The sequence below is a fragment of the Schistocerca gregaria genome, chromosome 4 (assembly GCF_023897955.1).
Source record: "Schistocerca gregaria isolate iqSchGreg1 chromosome 4, iqSchGreg1.2, whole genome shotgun sequence".
Taxonomy (NCBI): domain Eukaryota; kingdom Metazoa; phylum Arthropoda; class Insecta; order Orthoptera; family Acrididae; genus Schistocerca; species Schistocerca gregaria.
The window spans coordinates 457,613,271-457,632,881 of NC_064923.1; the positions used below are offsets into that span (position 1 = coordinate 457,613,271).

At 37.1% G+C, this 19,611-nt stretch overlaps 1 protein-coding gene across 2 annotated transcripts in view; it reads right to left on the reverse strand.

Moving 5' to 3' along the window:
* Positions 1–19,611, reverse strand: part of LOC126267267 (uncharacterized) — a 459,263-nt gene that overhangs the window by 76,495 nt on the left and 363,157 nt on the right. Inside the window, exons 22-25 of one of the 2 annotated variants that reach the window (XM_049972333.1) lie at positions 15,788–15,928; positions 11,875–12,063; positions 2,905–3,042; positions 1,627–1,770 (exon numbers count right to left, since the gene is read on the reverse strand). In XM_049972333.1, the coding sequence (XP_049828290.1) occupies positions 1,627–1,770; positions 2,905–3,042; positions 11,875–12,063; positions 15,788–15,928 (612 nt within the window). The remainder of the gene's footprint in view (positions 1–1,626; positions 1,771–2,904; positions 3,043–11,874; positions 12,064–15,787; positions 15,929–19,611) is intronic. The other variant, XM_049972334.1, reaches the window with a different exon arrangement.

Consider the following 19,611-nt stretch of genomic DNA (forward strand, 5'->3'; position numbering starts at 1 on the left):
AAAATTATGCATCACAGAAATGTTCAATCCTCCATCTTCCTTACCATGTCACCACAAAATCCAATATGCTTTTCTTTGTCATTTTCAACAAAAGCCTGAACAAGTTGCAAGCAACAGGGCAAATGGCACCTCCGAACTTGCCATAAAGTTGGCTTAGGTATTGCTAGTTCTCTGCTAGCTTTATTGGTGGACTTTTTTGGACTATGAAGAAACATTACATAAATTCATCTCATGTTGTCATGTAACACATGTACTCAGATTGTGAGTTAGTCTTTGCAGAAACATCCAGTTTGTTGGAAGTGCATAAATCAATGGCTTATGTTTGTCCTTGCTGATGTTCAATGCTGTATTAGAGATAAAATACCCTCCGTAATGAAACTGCAACTCACATCTCCCAAACTCAGGAACATAGAAAACTTCATGCTGTATGTTAGCTATCTTACTCACTGGCTTACTGTGGGCATAAGTGCTCTGGCAGTTGTTTATGCGACAATCAATGCTCTAAAGGTGGTAATCAAAACTTTAGATCCCCTCTTTCTCAACAGTATGCACATGATTCACACACAATTTATATTTCATGAAACAGAAGTTAATTAAGTAGGGTTCGTCTTTTTGAATATTACTGTAATATTCAAAGTTTATTACGTTATTCACACAAAACATGAAGAACTCATTAAATGGAATTTTTAAATTGCAGTTCCTCCCAGAGTACTTCCATTTCATGAGTTAAAAATTAAAATGGAATAAATAAATCACTGAAAATCTATAACCATAAATTAAAAATTAAAACTACAACACATATGCTTAGCTAAAACAAAAACATCCTCCTAAGAGCATTCTCTTTCACAAACAGTCTACTGTCTTAGAGGGATCTCATAATCAGTCTTCTTGTTTTTACCAGGCCTACACTTTTACATGCAACTACAAATTAAATATATAAATAAGAAACGGTTCTCAATCTACATAGGAACTGTACAATGAAATTCAGATGCAGCAACCATGGACATATTTTCTACTTTTAACAGTTGCCTAGAGGAGAAATATATAATTTAGCCACTCTACATATTCAGCGACAAATCTTTTAATGGTTTAGAACCAATGATTTAGAAAATATCACATACAATAATATGCTATTTGAACTGACAATGTCCTATCACAACATTCTACGGTTAGAATAATATCATTCACACTGTGTAAGATACGCATCATCACATAAAATCGGTCTAGCTCATGCTTTGACTGGTCTACAAAAATCTGTAAATAGAGATGCCAAAAATTAAACCATCCAATTTCACACACAAGGGCTAAGCCAACATAGTACCCATGCTAAATAATGAGTACTTCAACAAAAAGATAACCACATAAGTGAAATTAATATTAATGTGGAAATGAAATCCAGTCAAAATTATTGTTACTTGCAATGTAGAAAAGAATGAATTGGCAAGGATTATAAGGAAGACCTTTTTTACTCTTACATGGTAAATCTATGTTATATTGTTAAAATTTATACAAGTAATATGAAAAGGAAAGATAATAATCAATAGGATTACAAAGAAAACGGTTGTGGTTATCATTTTGATAGCTATTGCATTTTTGCTAATAGGAGAGCAGTGGGACACAAGATACCATCAGAGGTTGTCTCAGGCCCAGTGTGACTTCCTTCTGCCCCTTCGATACCCCCTTGATGTTCAGCATGATGATTGGTTTCTTTCTTTTGTCGCAGTTTGCGATATAGCTTCGTATTGCAAAGTTCACACAGTGTCTGGTTCCCTAGGACAGTTTCACACAGTAAAGAAGGACAGCAAAACTATTCTGTCAGTTGGATTTTCTGAAATGTTCAACTCAATTTTAAATACAATTTTGTAGGTGCAGACTAAATAACCAATGAAATTATGCAAATATAGTTATATTCTCTATTTCACTGGCTATGAAAATACTTACTTTTGAGTATTTTATGTGCTTTGATTTTAAAACAAAATCTTCCATTTTAAATGTTTCTATTTTCTGATGGAGGCCAGGAAAAAACAGTGGCCCAATTGCTGTAGTGAACATCAGTATAATGCTATGTGTGTCATCCAATATTTAAAGAAAGGATGTGGAATGATATGGAATTTTTTTGTACTTACTGAATTAGGCAGTACATTACAATAACCAGAGCACTAACAACTGCCTAATCACACTTTCAAATCTACTTTTTATTATTCTTGCTTCCAGAGTAGTTTTAGTTACTCAAATGGCTTCTACACTCTCTTTTGTTGTTCACTGACAGGTCTGTCATTTTGTGTGTGTTTCTATATTGGTCACTCAAGTCATGTACTGTTTTCTCTACATCAGTTTATCATAATCACAATCACAACCAATGTAATGGTGTAGTACTGGGAATAAACTGCTAGCACAAAAGTGGCTCCTCCTATTACCACATATAAAAATGTAAGTGTTTTTACTAACCTTGATAACAAATTACTCATTTACATCACTCAAGCCTGAGAAAGGGCTGGGCAGAGGAGTGACTTCTTTAAGGAGAAAAAGAAAATATAACAAAGTAGTAAAGAAAATAAGAAGCTAAAGCTGAGAAAATGGCATCTGACTGCAAAGAAGGAGATAGCATTAATTATCAGAAAGCTTTTTCAGTGTTATTGAAGCTATGGTATCATGTTTACATTTGAACATACTTTAGCCTTGTTTGTATTGAGCTGCAGCTTATTGTTAAATTCAAGAGTTAATTTGTAGTGATCGCATAATGACTTAGTGAGATAAAGATCAATTGGTAGGACCATTATTTTAACACAAGCAAGCATAATATCACTTTTTATTACTTCATGTGCAGAAATAAATATTTATTTATAGTAAAAACTTTGATCAATAATATTTTTGAGTAACTGTTGAAGGTAACTGGATACTCACAGAAGTAGACAGCAAGTGAGTCAGATTCTTTTATAAGTTTCTGAAGTTCTTCCCCTTCAACTGCTTCAATTACTTCTCCTGAAGGGTCTTTTTGTGTGAGTAGCCAATTTAAGAGCTGCTCTTCATTATAAAGATCACCTACAAAGAAAGTGATGTAGTTTACAATGCTAATAATCATAAGACACCTTGTTATGTATGGTAACATTTAAACAAATCACTTCATAATGAATATTTGTAATGGAACTACAGTTGATTACCTTACAATGCAGAGGTATAGGTTGGAATAATGAAAAAGATTAAAATATTATCACATCAAATTAAATGATGGAATTTTACTAAAGATTAACTACATTTTTTCCTGTAAGCTCTGCTGAACACTGACCATGAAGTCAAAACAACAAATATAAATTTGCAATTTAGTGAAGAATGGCTAGAAAGAACTTTGACTGACTTGAGTTTTACAGCAGAGTTACACAAAATGACACCAACAGCTTTTTATTAGACAGCTGAAGACACTGTTCTGTAGTCAAACATTTCAACTGTTCTAACTCACTTAACTTTATTTGTGAAGTTACAATAATAATAATAAAAAATTTAAAAAAAAGAACCTGGAAATATTTGTTCATAAAATATCCTCAGTATATTAGGTGCATTTCTGCAATTTAAATTTAGGTGAAGAGATCCCATGACTTAATCTACACCATAATTATGCCAGTTTTACACTTTTAGTACATCTGTACATACTGGCTACCCTACAGAATGGCAAAAAAATACTTTTTGTGATATGTAACCATTCATGTCATATCATATATTCCATTACTATTTAGTTATTCTGATTCCCATATTCGGAGGAAATGGCTCCAACCTGCACTCATATTTTAGGGAGGTAAAAGCACACTTGCAAGATATCTGCCACAGCAACTGATCTTCTGTAGAAATCTGGGACATAATTCTGACAGTTCGCAGTCACAATGTTCTGAATGTGCCGGCCGCTGTGGCTGAGCTGTTCTAGGTGGTTAAGTCTGTAACTGTGCGACCACTACATTCACAGGTTCGAATCCTGCCTTTGGCATGGATGTGTGTGATGTCCTTAGGTTAGTTAGGTTTATGTAGTTCTAAGTTCTGATGACCTCAGATATTAAGTCCCATAGTGCACCCATATGAACCATTCTTCCAAAAGTACAATTCTTATTAAACTTGCATGCATACTGGTTGTTTGTCACTCGCTCTGCCCCACAATATTTCACAAACTCTTATTACTCCACCATACAGTAGTTTGTATTCAAGGACTAGGCAGTTGCTGCTGGGCAGAGTGAGTGACAAACAACCAGAGCACAAAAATGTTTAAAATCTTTACTCCCAGATCATCATAACTATGTACTATCAGAATTATAGTGCAAATTTGTATACAGGATCGACTTCCGGGGCTAGTATATTGTAACGGCATTTTTTATTTATTTATTTATTTATTTATTTAATTTAAAGTATGAGGTTAAGTTCGTGGTGTTTCTTTGTGAGAAAGACAACTGGTCTGCCTATCACACAATCACTTTCTAGCCACACAAATTAAACTATAAAAAGTCCAGTGTTATCTAAAAAGAAAGGACAGAGCACTAGCTAAATTAATTATGGACAGGGGATTAAATCAAACATGACCTACATGCCTACAATTTAGCGATGATGCAGAAAATTTAAATATAAGGAAAAGGAAATTTGCTACTTACCGCTAATATGACATACTGACTTGCAGACAGAAACAATGAAAAGACTGTTACACATTTAGCTTTTGGCCAAAGCATTTTTTTAGAGAAGAAAACAGTCATGCATTCACACAAGCAAGCACACCTCATGGACACATGACCGCCATCTCTGGCAGAGAGCACCAGAAAGCAGCTTTCAAGTTGAATGAAAATAGCAATCTGGAGTGGGCCAGGTGTGGAAGGGGGAGGTTTAGCAGGGTATGGGTGAAGTGAGAAAACAGCACTGTCCAGTGGAGAGTGCAGGGACTATATGGAGGCATGATCATGATAAGCCTGGCAGGCACAGTATCTGGGGGCTGTGACATGGAGGGGGGGGGGGGTGATAGGGTGAAAAAAGAGATGAGCAGGGGAGGGGAATGATGGATTGGTGTGTTGGCAGAGAGTGGCACAAAATGAGAGTGAGAGGAGATGAGCAGGTAGGAGGTGTAGGGCAAAGGGGGTGGAAACAGTTTGTTGGAGAGTTTGGGGCAGTAGGTTATTGTGGACAGCTGGTAGGTAATCATGTACATGAAAAAAAAAAAGCTGTGCAATGATTGCAGTAGAGTTGGTATGTGCGCTGGCTGCTTTCACAGGTGGCCTAGTCTCTGATGGGGTAGGATAAGCCTTTGACAGGACTGGAATAGGAAGTACTGGGTGGGTGGATTGGGCAGGTCATGCACCTGGGTCTTCCACAGGAATATGATCCTGATGGCAAGAGATTAGGATCGGGAGTGGCACAGGGATGGACTAGACTGTTGTGAAGGTGGAATCGGTGATGGAACACCACTTTAAGAGGGGCGGGCAGTATCTTGGGTACGATGTTCCTCATTTTAGGAAATGATGATAGATAATCAAATCACTGAGAAAAGGTGTGGTTCAATTTTTGCAGTCTGAGGTAGTATTGGGTGATGAATGGGTCATTCATTTGTAGTTGATTCTTGGGGGTGGTAGGAAGATTGGGATGTGTGGGGAAATGGCATGGGAGATATGTTTATGAACTAGTCTGGGGGATTGTGCCTGCCTGTGAAGGCCTTGGTGAAACCTTCAGCATATTGGTTAAGGCAATGTTATCACTGCATATGCACCACCCCAGGTGGCAAGGCCCTATGGGAGGGATTTTTTTGGTGTGGAAGGGATGGTAAAAGACTAAATGCAGCTACTATTATGGGTTGGTGGCTTTAATGTCTACGGAGGTGTAGATAAAGCTATCAGGAAGGAGGAAGTCAAAATCCAGGAAAGTGGTACATATGGTTGAGGAGGAACAGGTGACACAGATGGGAGAGAAAGTGTTAAGGTTGTGAAGGAATGAGAATATGGTGCCTTGACCCTGAGTCCAGATCATGAAGATATCATTAATCAATCTGAACCACATCTGAGGTTTTGGGTTTTGGGAGGCTAGGAAAGTTATCTCTGGATGGCCCGTAAACAGGATGGCATAGGAGAGTACCACTTGGCACCCGTGGTTGTGCCACAGATTTGTCTGTACACTTTTCCATCGAAAGAGAAGAAGCTGTGTGTTAGGATAAAGTTGGTAAGGTGTATAAGGAATGATGTTGAGGGTTTGGAGTCTGAAGGATGGCAGGAAAGGCAGTGTTCAAAGGCCATAGCAACAGATGTGTAAAGGTTTCTGAACGAAACTTCTGCAGCACAACCATAATAATCTTGGCAACATGTAAATACTGAAATAACATCACCTGTGATGGTGTTCCACTGTTTCCATCAGGCAGCGTTTATCAGAAGGTGCTGATGGACATGCTATGTGAAGACTCAGAAAGTGAATTAGATGCCCTTCCTTGCTTACATGGGCTCCACTGGTCACTGTTTTTGTTCCTCCACTGACTATAGAAGTTTTTGAGAGAAAGTACAAATTGCTTCAAGGCAAACTCTGCAAGGCACACTCAGCAACGGAATACAGTGTCTGTCTTCAAGTGTTTTGTGCTTTTTCTCAAACATATAGGAGAATATAAAAACAATTCACATCTCAGTTGCTTTCATATCAAGTCATAACTACCAGGAATCTTGAACATTCACAATGGGACAAAATTAGCAAATCACTTATAATGAAATAAAGTGGTTACTTCACATAGAGTCTCATGCATGAAAATGTCCTCACTCAAGAATTTATAGCAGCTTTGGACACATGTGTAAATGTGTAGGGAATTTAGTGTAGAAGCTGGTCACCTTTAAAAATTGCAGATGGTTACATCACTTATCACCAAGAGCAGCAGCGACCACAATAGCCCATTGAGGCTTTGTTGTCGCAGTAGGAGTCAACTTCTGTACAACATCACCAGCACTGTATGTAACAATATTTCCAGTGTACAATTTCGAGAAGTGTGAAGAACACTCGTAATAATCACTGACTCAGCACACAGAGCATCCACTGGACAATGTTTGGGAAGAAATGGAGGGAGAAACTCTATCACCATCCCTGGATATACCCAAACTGTTTTCAACTGCCTCACCATGCTTGCTCAGTAAGCAGCAGAGGACATGTCACTCATCATCAGTGGGCCACAGGTGGAGATCTCAACAGTAACTTCATGGCCTCTTCTGTGCCTAATATGAGCTGGTTAAAGGGGAAGGATTTAGTATTCATGGAATCAGATAATTGCAATACTCATCTCACATGGTCCATCGTATTGATCATGGGTCAGCATAAGAGACAGCCGCAACAGTGTCATCAGTTTTACTTATTTGTCATCATCTAGCACCACTTTGACTGTTGAGGCAATATTTAATGGATAAAAGTCTGTCAGGCTGTACTCAATACAAAAAACATCTAAGTGAAAAATATGCTCAGATCCCCTTTTTTTATTATTTTACCGGAATATTGACTCAATTCTAGCTGTCTATCCAGGTGGACATCTAGAAATTTTAAACACTGTGTCTTATTAGTGCATGAGCTTTAAAGTCTATTCCTACTTCAGCAAATGACACTTATTTCTTTTAAGCTTTACAATGTATCCAAGGCTGTTTTGGTGGCTTGTAATTTTGATGCCATTCATCGGAGCAAGCAACATCTCACTTGGTATCATGCGAATGAGTACATTCCATTTCAGACATTCTCTGGCCAGAAGAAGCCAGTTTGATAACTAGGAATCAGATCTGGGACATCTGCATGAATTGTCAATGATGACAATCAGTGGATTATAGAGACAGCTTTTTATGAGGTTAAGATTTAAACTTTCATTGTGAACCAGCAGTAGGCTCTCTCAACTATCAATTGAGCTATGTCTTGCACTGTTGAGATTGATGTCTGATTCATTAGCTAGTATGATTAGCAAGCTTTAAAGTTTTTGAGGAGTGAATATGCATAGGGTCATGTTGAACTCCAAAATTTTAGATATTTTCATTTTAAATACAAATATAAATTATTAAGGCACTTTGCTGTTAATATATGATTGCTAATCTCAGAAAAAACACTTATTTTTGCTTCCATATCTAAATGAGGTGAAGATAGTAGCGTCTTAAAACAAGTTGTCAGCTGTCATTGCCCTATGCCCTTCAGTCCCCACTCAGAACTTGAATATGGAAACAACTGAAAGGTACATATCAAGCCAAAGTTTCTTGTATCAGTATTATCCAACATAACATCTACTAACAATGATTCCAGTTCATTCTACACAACTTTATTGTGGCCCTCTCTAGTTGCCTGACAAAACTGTAGATACCTCCTGCTACTGAGTTATACATTTTATTTAAATTTTCGGATGTTATGCTATACATTTAACTGAAATTGAAATTCTTGGGTGTTCAGCCATGTATAGAGACTGGTGTTGCATGTATTTCCAGCAGTAAGGCTTGCTGCCATTTTCAAGTGACTCTAAGGTACTCAGCTGGATATAATCACTGACACTATATGAATTTTTGGCAATGAGACTTGCTGCAACTATATCCAGCAGAACTCCCAAGAAGAATTTCCAAGGAAATCTCTGATCAGATATACAAGGTATACATTGTTGGTACTATTAGGACATGTTGACTGTAATATATGCAACTAAAATACATGACATAAAAATAATTCTGACACATACTTTGTATCACTGTCTTTGTCCTAGAGCAGAGTTCTGCCTATTGGAGCAAAAGTGATTTTCAAGGCGCATCTGGTTAAAAATGCACAACATTAACTACCTCTCCGACAAATTATTTGAATATCTGAATATTGTAATTACAAATCTCTCTTGCTATTATAGCAACACGAATATTGCTACTCACCATATGTAGGAGACGTAGGTCAGCAGACAGGTATATTGGAAGTAGACTCTTGGATATTTTTAAGCTATTGGACAAAGTTCTTCATCAGGCATAGAAACATGCACATGACAAAGGACTTTGTCCAGTAGCTTAGTAATTACAACTTTCAATGTGCCTGTGCTGTTACTGTGCCTCCACTGAGACAATCTCTGCTCCTGCAGACCAATGCCTTCATAAAAGATACCAACCGTTTCCTCCAACGACTCTCCACACTTCCTATTCCTTTATCATATGGTGCCCTGCTCATCACTATTGATGCCACCTCCCTTTACACTAACATTCATAATGCCCATGGCCTTACCACTATTGAACACTACCTTTCCCAACACTCGATGGATTTCATACCTACAACTTCCTTCCTAGTCACCATGACCAACTATATCCTCACCCACAATTAATTCTCCTTTGAAGTCATCACCTACAAACAAATGGGGTACAGTAATGGGCACTTGTATGGCTCCATCCTATATCAACCTAGTCATGGGCTGCCTAGAAGAATCCTTTCTAATCACAGAGAATTCCTAACTCCTTACCTGGTTCATATTCATTGATGACATCGTTGTGATCTGGATTGAGGGTGAAGGCATCCTACCCACATTTCTCCAGAACCTTAACACTTTCTTCCCCAATCACTTCACCTGGTACTCCTCAACTCAACAAGCCACCTTCCTCAATGTTGACTGCCACCTCAAAGATGGCTACATAAGTACATCTGACCATATCAAACCTACCAACCACAGCAATATTTCCACTTTGACAGCTGCCACCCGTTCCATACCAAGAAGTCCTAGCCATGCATGGCTGTCACATATGTAGTGATAAGCAGTCTCTCTTGAAACATACCATGGTCTCACTGAGGACTTCACACACTGTAATTACTCTCTCAATCCTATATAGACCTCACGTGCCTTTTCTCTCCAGTCACCTATACCTCCCAAGGTCCCATCATCTGACCGCAAAGGAGCCTAGCCATGCATGACCACCGCATTTGTAGTGATGAGCAGTCCCTCTTAAAATATACCAGGGGTCTCACGAAGGACTTCACGGATGATAATTACCCTCCCCATCTTGTATAGAAACAGATGTCATGTGCCTTCTCTCTCCAGTCACCTACCACCTCCAAAAGTCTCACTATCCAGCCACAAAGGAGCATTTCCCTCATGACTCAGTACCGCTCTGGACTGGAGAAACTGAATCACAATCTCTACCAGGGTTTCATCTACCTCTGGCTACCTGTGAAACCAGTCACATGATCTACAAATCAAGCTTCAACCACAGTATTCTGTTCTATGTAGGCATAAAGACCAATAAACTGTCTGTTCACAAGTATGTCCACCAACAACCTGTGACCAAGGAACAGCTGGACCACCCAGTTGCTAACACAACATTCTTCATTTTCAATTATTTTTTCACAGCCTGTGTCATCTGCATCTTTCCTACCAACACCAGGTGTTCTGAAGTGAGCAGGTGGAAACTCTCCCTGCAATATACCCTACATTCCTGTGACCATTCTGGTCTCAGCCTTAGTTAGTCATTGACCTTCACCCACCTATCCCCTTCCCTATTCCCACTCCAGCACTACACACCCTTCTATTCCACCAATGCACCCACAATTTTTTATCTGCCCTCTCCCAACATCCTTTGTCTAACCTCCCGACTGCATTTAGCTTCCCTATGCTCTCCCCACCCCATGCCTGTAATCTCCCACAAGCAGCATTTTACTGTCCCCTTGCTATCCATCCCACTTCCCACCCCAACCTCACCCTTACTGCCCACCCAGATTGCTTCTCCCATTATGTGCTGTTGCTTGCAGTCTGGCCCCAACAATCAGTGTTTGAGTTGCAGTTGCATGAATGTGTGTGTGTGTATGTCATCTAATTCAGATGAAGGCCTTTTGGCCAAAAGCTTATTTTTCTAGCAGTATTTTGTTGTTCCTTTCTGTGACTCAACATGGGTTAAATCAAGGTATATTCTAACAGAAAGAAGTACCTACCAAAAGCTACTTCCAAAGACAGCGTCCGCGATTAGTGACCATTAATGATAATCAACTATACTCTACGTATGCTTATAAACTATAATTATACATCTTCTTTTTACTGTTGGCAAAATTTGTTGCAAATTGTTTATTTCTTCAGAAAAGAGATTGTGATTTCTGCCACATTTGGGCAATGAAATAATTTATTAGTGACAAATGAAAATTTGTACAAAGGACAAGATTCGAACACAGGTCCCTTGTCTTCAGACAGTGGCTACACACAATTGCATAGACTACCTAAGCATGCTTCCCTACTCAAGCCAAATTCAAATTTGCTGCTCAATAGCAAAGTAACACCCCCCAGTCTTTTTTCCTCTTTTTGCTTGTTGCATCACTCAAAGTCCTGTATGAGGTTAGGCAAAGAGTACTCTGCACAGAATGGTCATATTAACCTTCAATGTGCTCAGTGGTGTCTCTTTCGAACATGTCCGTGGTGGGAGGTAATACCTGAAATTTGGTGTTCTTGACACTTTTGTCACTGTGGGAATTTCCTCATGATTTCTGAAATGGAATGTCCCTTGCTTCTAGCTCCAACTACCATTCCACATTCAAAGTCTGCTAATTTATGTGGCCTTAATCACATTGGAAACATTTTCACATGAATCACCCGAATGCAAATGACACCTCTGCCAATGTACTGCCCTTTTATACCTTATGTATGTGATACTACCGCTATATGTATATGTGCGTATCACTATCCCAAGACTTCTGTCAAGTGAGTATAATGCAATATTTGGAAAAAAAGTCACTAACATAATAATGGTTGTAATCTTCAAAAAAGAAAGAAAATATTTATTTTTCTCTTAGTGTTGATTGCTAATCCAGGCAGCAGCTAAGTTCAAAATTATTCTGCTTGTTTACATAAGAGCTGAAATAATATTTTGTGCAGCATATATCAGCAGAAGTGTTATAGTTATCACCACTCAGGCAGAAATTTACCTGCATATATTACAGGTTCCTTTGATGTCATCTTAAAGAACACAACACCAGGCAGTGCAAACACGCCATATTCTTTTGCCATCTGCTTGTCATCTATCTTCACAAAATTTATACCTGCTCCATCTGCCTCATCATCAATATGTTCAATTTCTACCAGAACTCGGTCACACTGCTTGCAGTCATTACTGTCTGAAAAAAACTTTGATGTAAAACAATTTCACAAAATGTTACAGGTACAGTATTGTAATCAACATGTAGAACTCTGATGATGTCAGTTACTTTTTTATAACTGCTATTTTACCATCCACACAATTAACTTCATATGAAAATTTGAGATAATTTCTCAGCTTAATGATCCTGCTTTTGAAACGGAGTAATCACAATTCAAGTTCAAATGATATTCATAGAGTTTCCATATATTACCTGTTGAGTGTATGATTGTTGCCATTGGCACCAAATGTATGATACATTGTTAACAAAAGTGAATGAATACATCCATACAAGTACAGCACACATGCATAATTTCAAAAAATAAAAAATGATAAAAAAAAGTGATACATACAAGGAATGAACCAGCAACAGTCTAACAACATGAATTAAAGGTAAAAGTGAAACCTTTATGTATTCTGAACTTGCAAACACACATAAAATATCTCATTATGAAACAGTAGAATTATGTCTGTAGACAGACAGAGAGAAGAAAAAATAATCTGTGTGAAGGAAGATTACACATGACAAAGCAGAGTATGAAAAATGGTTCTGCAGCATAAAGACAATACACATTTCTGCTTGTAATATCGCTAATCATTCATAGCAACTGTTGTTTTACATATACACATTAGCTGAGCTGAACACAGTAAATAATAATTATTTCTATATTAGCAAATTAGCCAAGGTGTAAAAATATATTTTACAAAAGTGGAGGGTTTTAGATACTTTTGAAAGAATTAATGGCCATGGAAGGTTTCCTCATTCTAAGAATTTTCTCCACTGCTGTGATATTACTCTAATTCTACTTCCAGATGATACCACATAGACTGTGATCAGCTTCTAATCTGGTAATGATCTGACCATGCATAATGATTTCCAAATATATTCATTACGCTATTATGCTTTCCTATGACTGAAATTAGATGTGCCAAATTCACACAACTGCACACTGTTCCCAAGACTTCAGGGCATACAAACTGTCAGTGGCATTCCAAGTATTCTCATTCTGTAGTGCGCATATGTCATGTTTTTGTGTTGTCACATTGAAGTTTAGTCCACACACTAATTGTGAAACAAAGAAAATTTTTTAATAAATGACAACTCCATTCATTAAATAAATTTATAGCTGTGGTACCCACAATGCAGAAGATGCATAACTGAAAAGTTTGATATGGAAATTTTTGTCTTCTGAACTGCACATCTCATTTTGTACACTAACTTCATTAAATAGTGCCATAAGTTATTTATAAGGAATGTAAGGAATATGGATACTGGTAGCTAAATCTGAAAGAGTTAACAGTTATTTCTGAGGACTCTTTGAACTCAATTCCTCCACTAATTCAGCATTCAGTCCCAAAACTATTGGTCATCAGTATTAATTTATCTTTTGTTCACCAACATAGTCCATTGTCTAACATGACTGTCATCCATCAGATGCAGGCAATGAATGTGTCTGTGAAATTTGTCATGTTGAGTAGTTTTTTCCAGCAGAATATCCAAACACTGGGACTTCCAGACTTCCCAGCTAATGGAGACAGCTGTTAGTTCATGTAACAATACAGACATACATTAATACTTGTTCCATCGATCATGAGTAGGACATTTTGTAATTATGTGGAATGTGTCACTTTAACATAATTTTTCTTTATTTTTTTTTTAGTTACTGCGGCATATCTAAAAATTCATCTATTGAGTAGAAGGAGTCATCATTCAGAAGTTCCTTTAATTTGTTTTTAAATGTTGGTTGGTTGTCTGTTGAACTTTTAATGCTATTTGGCAAATGACAAAGATTTTTGTGGCAGCAAAAGTCATATTTAACCCAGAATAGTGAAGACCATCCTTTCTTCTAGTGTCGTAGCTATGCACTTCACTGTTATTTTTGAACTGGGATGGGTTATTAATAACAACCTTCACAAGTGAATAAATGTATTGTCAAGGTACTGTGAATATCCCAAGCTCCTTAAATAAATGTCTGCAAGGTCTTCTTGGGTAGGCTCCAGCTATTATTCTGATTACACGCTTTTGAGCAATGAATACTTTTTCTCTTAATGATAAATTACCCCAAAATATGATGCCATATGAAAGCAGTGAATGTAAATAAGCACAGTAGGTTAATATACTGATATGTTTATCACCAAAATTTGCAAAAATCCTAAAAGCATAAGAAGCTGAAACTAACAGTTTCAGCAGATCATCAATATGTTTCTTACAATTCAATTTCTCATCAGTGCACACACCCAGAAATTTCGAATATTCTGCCTTAGCAACAGACTTCTGTTCATAGTCTATATTTATGAATGGTGTTATGCCATTTACTGTACAGAATTGTATATACTGTGTTCTCTCAAAATTTAGTGAGAGTCCATTTGCAAAGAATCACTAATAATTCTCTGAAAGACATTATTTTCAATTATCACAGCTGATTCTTGTTTGTTGGGTGTGATTACTATACTTGTATCACCAGCAACTAGAAATAGCTTTGCATCTGCATGTATATAGAGTGGCAAGTCATTAATATATATATATATTAAGAATAATAGGGGACCCAAGACTGAACCCTGTAGGACACCATACTTGATACCTCCCCAGTTCGAGGACTCTGCTGATTTTTGCAGACTATCTGTACTGTTAATTTCAACATTCTGCATTCTTCCAGTTACATATGAATTAAACCATCTGTGCACTGTCCCATTCATACCAAATACTTAAGTTTATCTAGAAGAATGTTATGATTTACACAATCAAAAGCCTTTGAGAGAACACAAAATATTCCCATGGGTGATGTTTGGTTATTCAATGCATTTAATATTTGACCTGTGGAAGCACATAGAGTATTTTCAGTTGAAAAGCCTTTCTCAAAACCAAATTGGCATTTTGCTAGTACTTCATTTTTACAAACATATGATGCTACTCTTGAACACATTATTTGTTTAAGAATTTTGAATACAGCTGTCTGAAGGGAGACGGAGTAGTAGTTGTTAATCAGACCTATTCCCTTTTTTTATGTAATGATTAAACAATAGTGTATTTCAGTCTATCTGGAAAAATGCCCTGTTTCAATGAGCTGCTACATATGAGGATGAGAATCCTACTTCTCTGTTGGGAACAAGCTTTTAGTACTCTGTTAGAAATGCCATCAATTCCACGTGAGCTTTTACTTTTGAGTGAATTTATTACTTTCCTAATTTCAGTGGGAGAGGTGGATTGCATTTCAATTTCATCAAATTGCTTGCCCTGGTTTCCCTTTTCACAATATTCCAAATTGTTTTAATTTTGAATTAAAACAGTCAATAAATTAACAAACATGATTCCATATGGCACATTTTAAAGTACTACATGTTTTGAAATTAATACTGGCTGCAGTTGTAATGATACTATCCATATACTGTGCTTCACTTCAAATCAATGGAGATTTAACTGTTACAGGTTATACTGTAACAGTCAAATTTCTGATGATTTACACTAAGCAGAACAATTGGACAGTACTGCTACAACTAAAGCTAGCATTAATTTCAAAACATACAGTACTTTAAAATGTGACCCTCTGAACTATATTTGTTAATTTATTCATTGTTACACAAACAAATTAAGACTGTGGAACTTGAAATACTGAGTTTTGGTAAGCAAATTTTCAAAATAGCAGAATGGATGGAAATGTCCCACAATTTCACTCACATTATCTGAAATGAGAGATCTTACTCACAAAAGAATACTGCCACATAGTCAGACGTTTGCCTTATTTTCTGAAACATCTTTCTGTTAACCCTTTCAATGTGATCAGTCAGTTCCATATTTTCAGGATTAGTTAGCCAGTCCAGTACTTCTTCATCATCATCTATGTCACCTGAAAATGTAAAAGAAGCACAAAAATTATAACATAACACAGATTACACTTCATTTAAACTTCAAAAATGTTGTAATGTTGTTGTGAAATCCGAATCATAGAAAAATACATGTTTTCTTAACTTTATACAACTGAGTATTACAAAGTGCACCTTTATAAATTTTATGCCATCAAGTAGATTTAGAAATGAAGCTGACTTTCTTTATGTTTTCTAACCTGCCAGTGAGAAGTAAGTGAGGATTTTGGAAAGTAACCTTAATTTTCTTTTAGTGTGGGGTGCACAAAACAGTCACAGCATATGTACACCATGGGCTTCAGAGAATAAGACTTTCACCAAGCAAATTAATTCAAAACTAAGATAGAGAAAATCAGACAGCCAGCTAATGGACAATACAAAAGACCATTTCATCAATAAGAGGTTTTAAATGAGCCTTGCTCATACTCTGAAATGGCAAGTTACATCACTTGACTGTGTAATCCATAACCCATGAACCCTTAAGGAACTGTGACCCATCAACAAAATGTTGACCTGCTTCTTCCTTCAAAAATGTTTTACAACTAGTCTTATTGGCTCTTTTTTAAAGATATATAAAGTTATTGCTATCTCAAAACCATGTGAGGATCCACAATTATGTACAGCTTCAGATCCTTAACTCCGCCAGGTGTAATTTACAAGCAACTGTAAAACTGATTCCAATCATAATAGCTCTTGAATTTGAACTTCTTAGACCAGGTGAGCAAGCTGGCTTCAGGTATAATAGAGACTGCTGTAATCAGAAACTGGCCTTGACTGTCTTTTCAAAAATTTGATTTGGGAGGAAAACAAAAAATGTGTCCATATTTCTTGATACCTTGGGGCTGCTTATTGCACTATTTGAAGAGGGCTGGGGGGAAGGGTGGGAGGAAGTGTTCTGAAACTCATCGACACCATACCATGTCACATAATATTCACTGAGATAAGAAATATACCCAATAACAGATTCTTTCCAAATTGATACAAAAATGCCACTGAAAATTCCACAAATTTAACAATGGTTTTCCACATAGTTCATTAACATCTCCAGTTATCTTCTACTTGCATATTCATTACATTTCAGAAATTGCATCTCACAAACTCATCTATGTTGACGACATCACCCTCACATACAATACAATATTTCAGTGAGGTGACTCACTGTTTAAAATGCTTCACTAGATGGATGACTACTTCATGAAATATCATCTGCAACCTAGTCCAGATAGAAATAACTTTGTTCCACTTCAGTAATGGAAAGGCAAGCTACAGCCTATGGTCAGGTTCAGGTGTCACACTTTATGCTGTAAACCTACTCCCATGTACCTGGATATGATCTTAGATGTATCCTTTACCCATTAGCACCATTGTCAGAAAGTGGCTGTTAAATTCAAAAGCCACAATCACTTTCTAGACTGTTTTGTTATGTTGCAGAAGGAAAGAAGGAGAAGGCAGAGTGACCAGAACAGTGATCAGGAATGAGATATGGGTTTCCCACAGAGACAAAACAGCAGTCAATGGAGAGAGATCAAAAATTATACAATTTTGCTAAACATTTGTTGTTTACTCATGAAAATATTATTTGCATACTCAGTTCTTGTAGGTATCAAAGTCTGGAATATTATGTCTTGAGTTTGATTTCTGGCAATAGATTGGATATGCAAGAGATGCCTAGTTTTAAGTTTTCCTTAGCGTCCCTAAACCACTTTGAGGTATTAAGATGGTTCTGTTAGAAAAGATAACAGTTAATTTGCAGTCTGCAGTCATACCTAATATACCGGGTGATAAAAAAGTCAATATACATTTGGAAACTTAATAAACCATGGAATAATGTAGATAGAGAGGTAAAAATTGACATACATTCTTGGAATGACATGAGGTTTTATTAGAATAAAAAAAAGGAAAAAAAAGAAAAGAAAAAAAAAACACGAAGTTCACAAAATGTCCGACAGATGGCGCTGGACAGCAAAACTGCTACTGTGACGGGTGAGAGGTACGCTGATATGTTACAGAATCGCATCATCCCGAGCCTGGCTGATAAACACCTGCTGGAATTTACAATGTTTATGCAGGATGGCACTAAACCCCAAACTGCTAGAAGCGTGAAAGAACTCTTGCTCATATTGTTTGGTGATGATCACGTGCTCAGCCGCCACTTTCGTCATGCTTGGTCTCTCAGGTCCGCAGACCTCAATCCGTGCGATTATTGGCTTTGGGCTTACCTGAAGTTGCAAGTGTATCGTGATCAACAGACATCTTTAGGGATGCTGAAAGACAACATCCAACGCCAATGCCCCACCATAACTCTGGACATGCTTTACAGTGCTGTTCACAACATTATTCCTCGACTACAGCTATTGTTCAGGAATGATGGTGGACATAGTGAGCATTTCCTGTGAAGAACGACATCTTTGCTTTGTCTTACTTTGTTATGCTAATTATTGCTATTCTGATCAGATCAAGCGCCATCTGTCGGACATTTTTTGAACTTTTGCATTTTTTTGGTTCTAATAAAACCCCATGTCATTCCAAGCATGTGTGTCAATTTGTACCTCTCTATCTACATTATTCCGTGATATATTCAGTTTTCAAATTTATACTGACTTTTTGATCACCCAGTATATGACCTATTGTTGACATGATTCGCCTCCTCTTCTTCCATCACACACCCTTCATGGAAAATTGGTGTGTGGAAGATGGTGAAGCACCTGGCATACAGCCTAACATAAAATAAAATTAAGCATCAGAAGTGCAGCATTAATATACAATTATTTTAGATGAATATTCTGTCTGCCAAACTTCATTATTACTGCAATCACTGGTATCAGGTATTGAACCCTCCCATGGCAGTCAGGGACACTGACTGCTGATCTGGAGAGACAAAAACACACAGTAAAAGAAATCAGAAAAAGGAAAATAAAATTTTGTAGTTTAAATGTCATACCAGTGCAGTGAGAAAGCATGTGTGAAAATAAGTAGCTTCAACAAGAAACATGGAATCAAGCATATAATAAGGATAAGGAAGTTAGAGATCACATCTCCTGCTGTATTATGAGCCTTCAATGTCTGCAGTTCTTTAACCCTCTATGGACAAGCTCAACGAAGTTGTAACACTTCAGTACATTGTTGTAGCTGTATAGTGAGAAGCATTTTCTCACAATTGTCACACTTCACAGATTTGTTACACTTCAAATTACAATTCCACGAAGTGACGTCACTATGTGACACTTTACTGAACCACTTGAGAAGTTGAATCTTGGAAGTTCTGTATAGCACAGGAACATTTGTGGCATCTGTAGATATTTACTATTACACATCTTAAAAAGTGTAAATTTTGAACTTTTAAACATTATTGTCTGGTATCTACATCTGCATCTACATGGTTACTCTGCAAATCACATTTAAGTGCCTGGCAGAGAGTTCATCGAGCCACCTTCACGATAATTCTCCATTGTTCAAATCTTGAAAAGAGCACACAAACAATGAACACTTACATCTGTCTGTGAGAGCTCTGATTTCTTTTATTTTACTATGATGATTTTTTCTTCCTATGTAGGTTGGCATTAATAAAATATTTTCATATTCGGAGGAGAAAGTTGGTGATTGAAATTTCAACAATATGTATATTTGTTTATCAAATTAAACAGTGATATGTCTAGGACTGCATAAC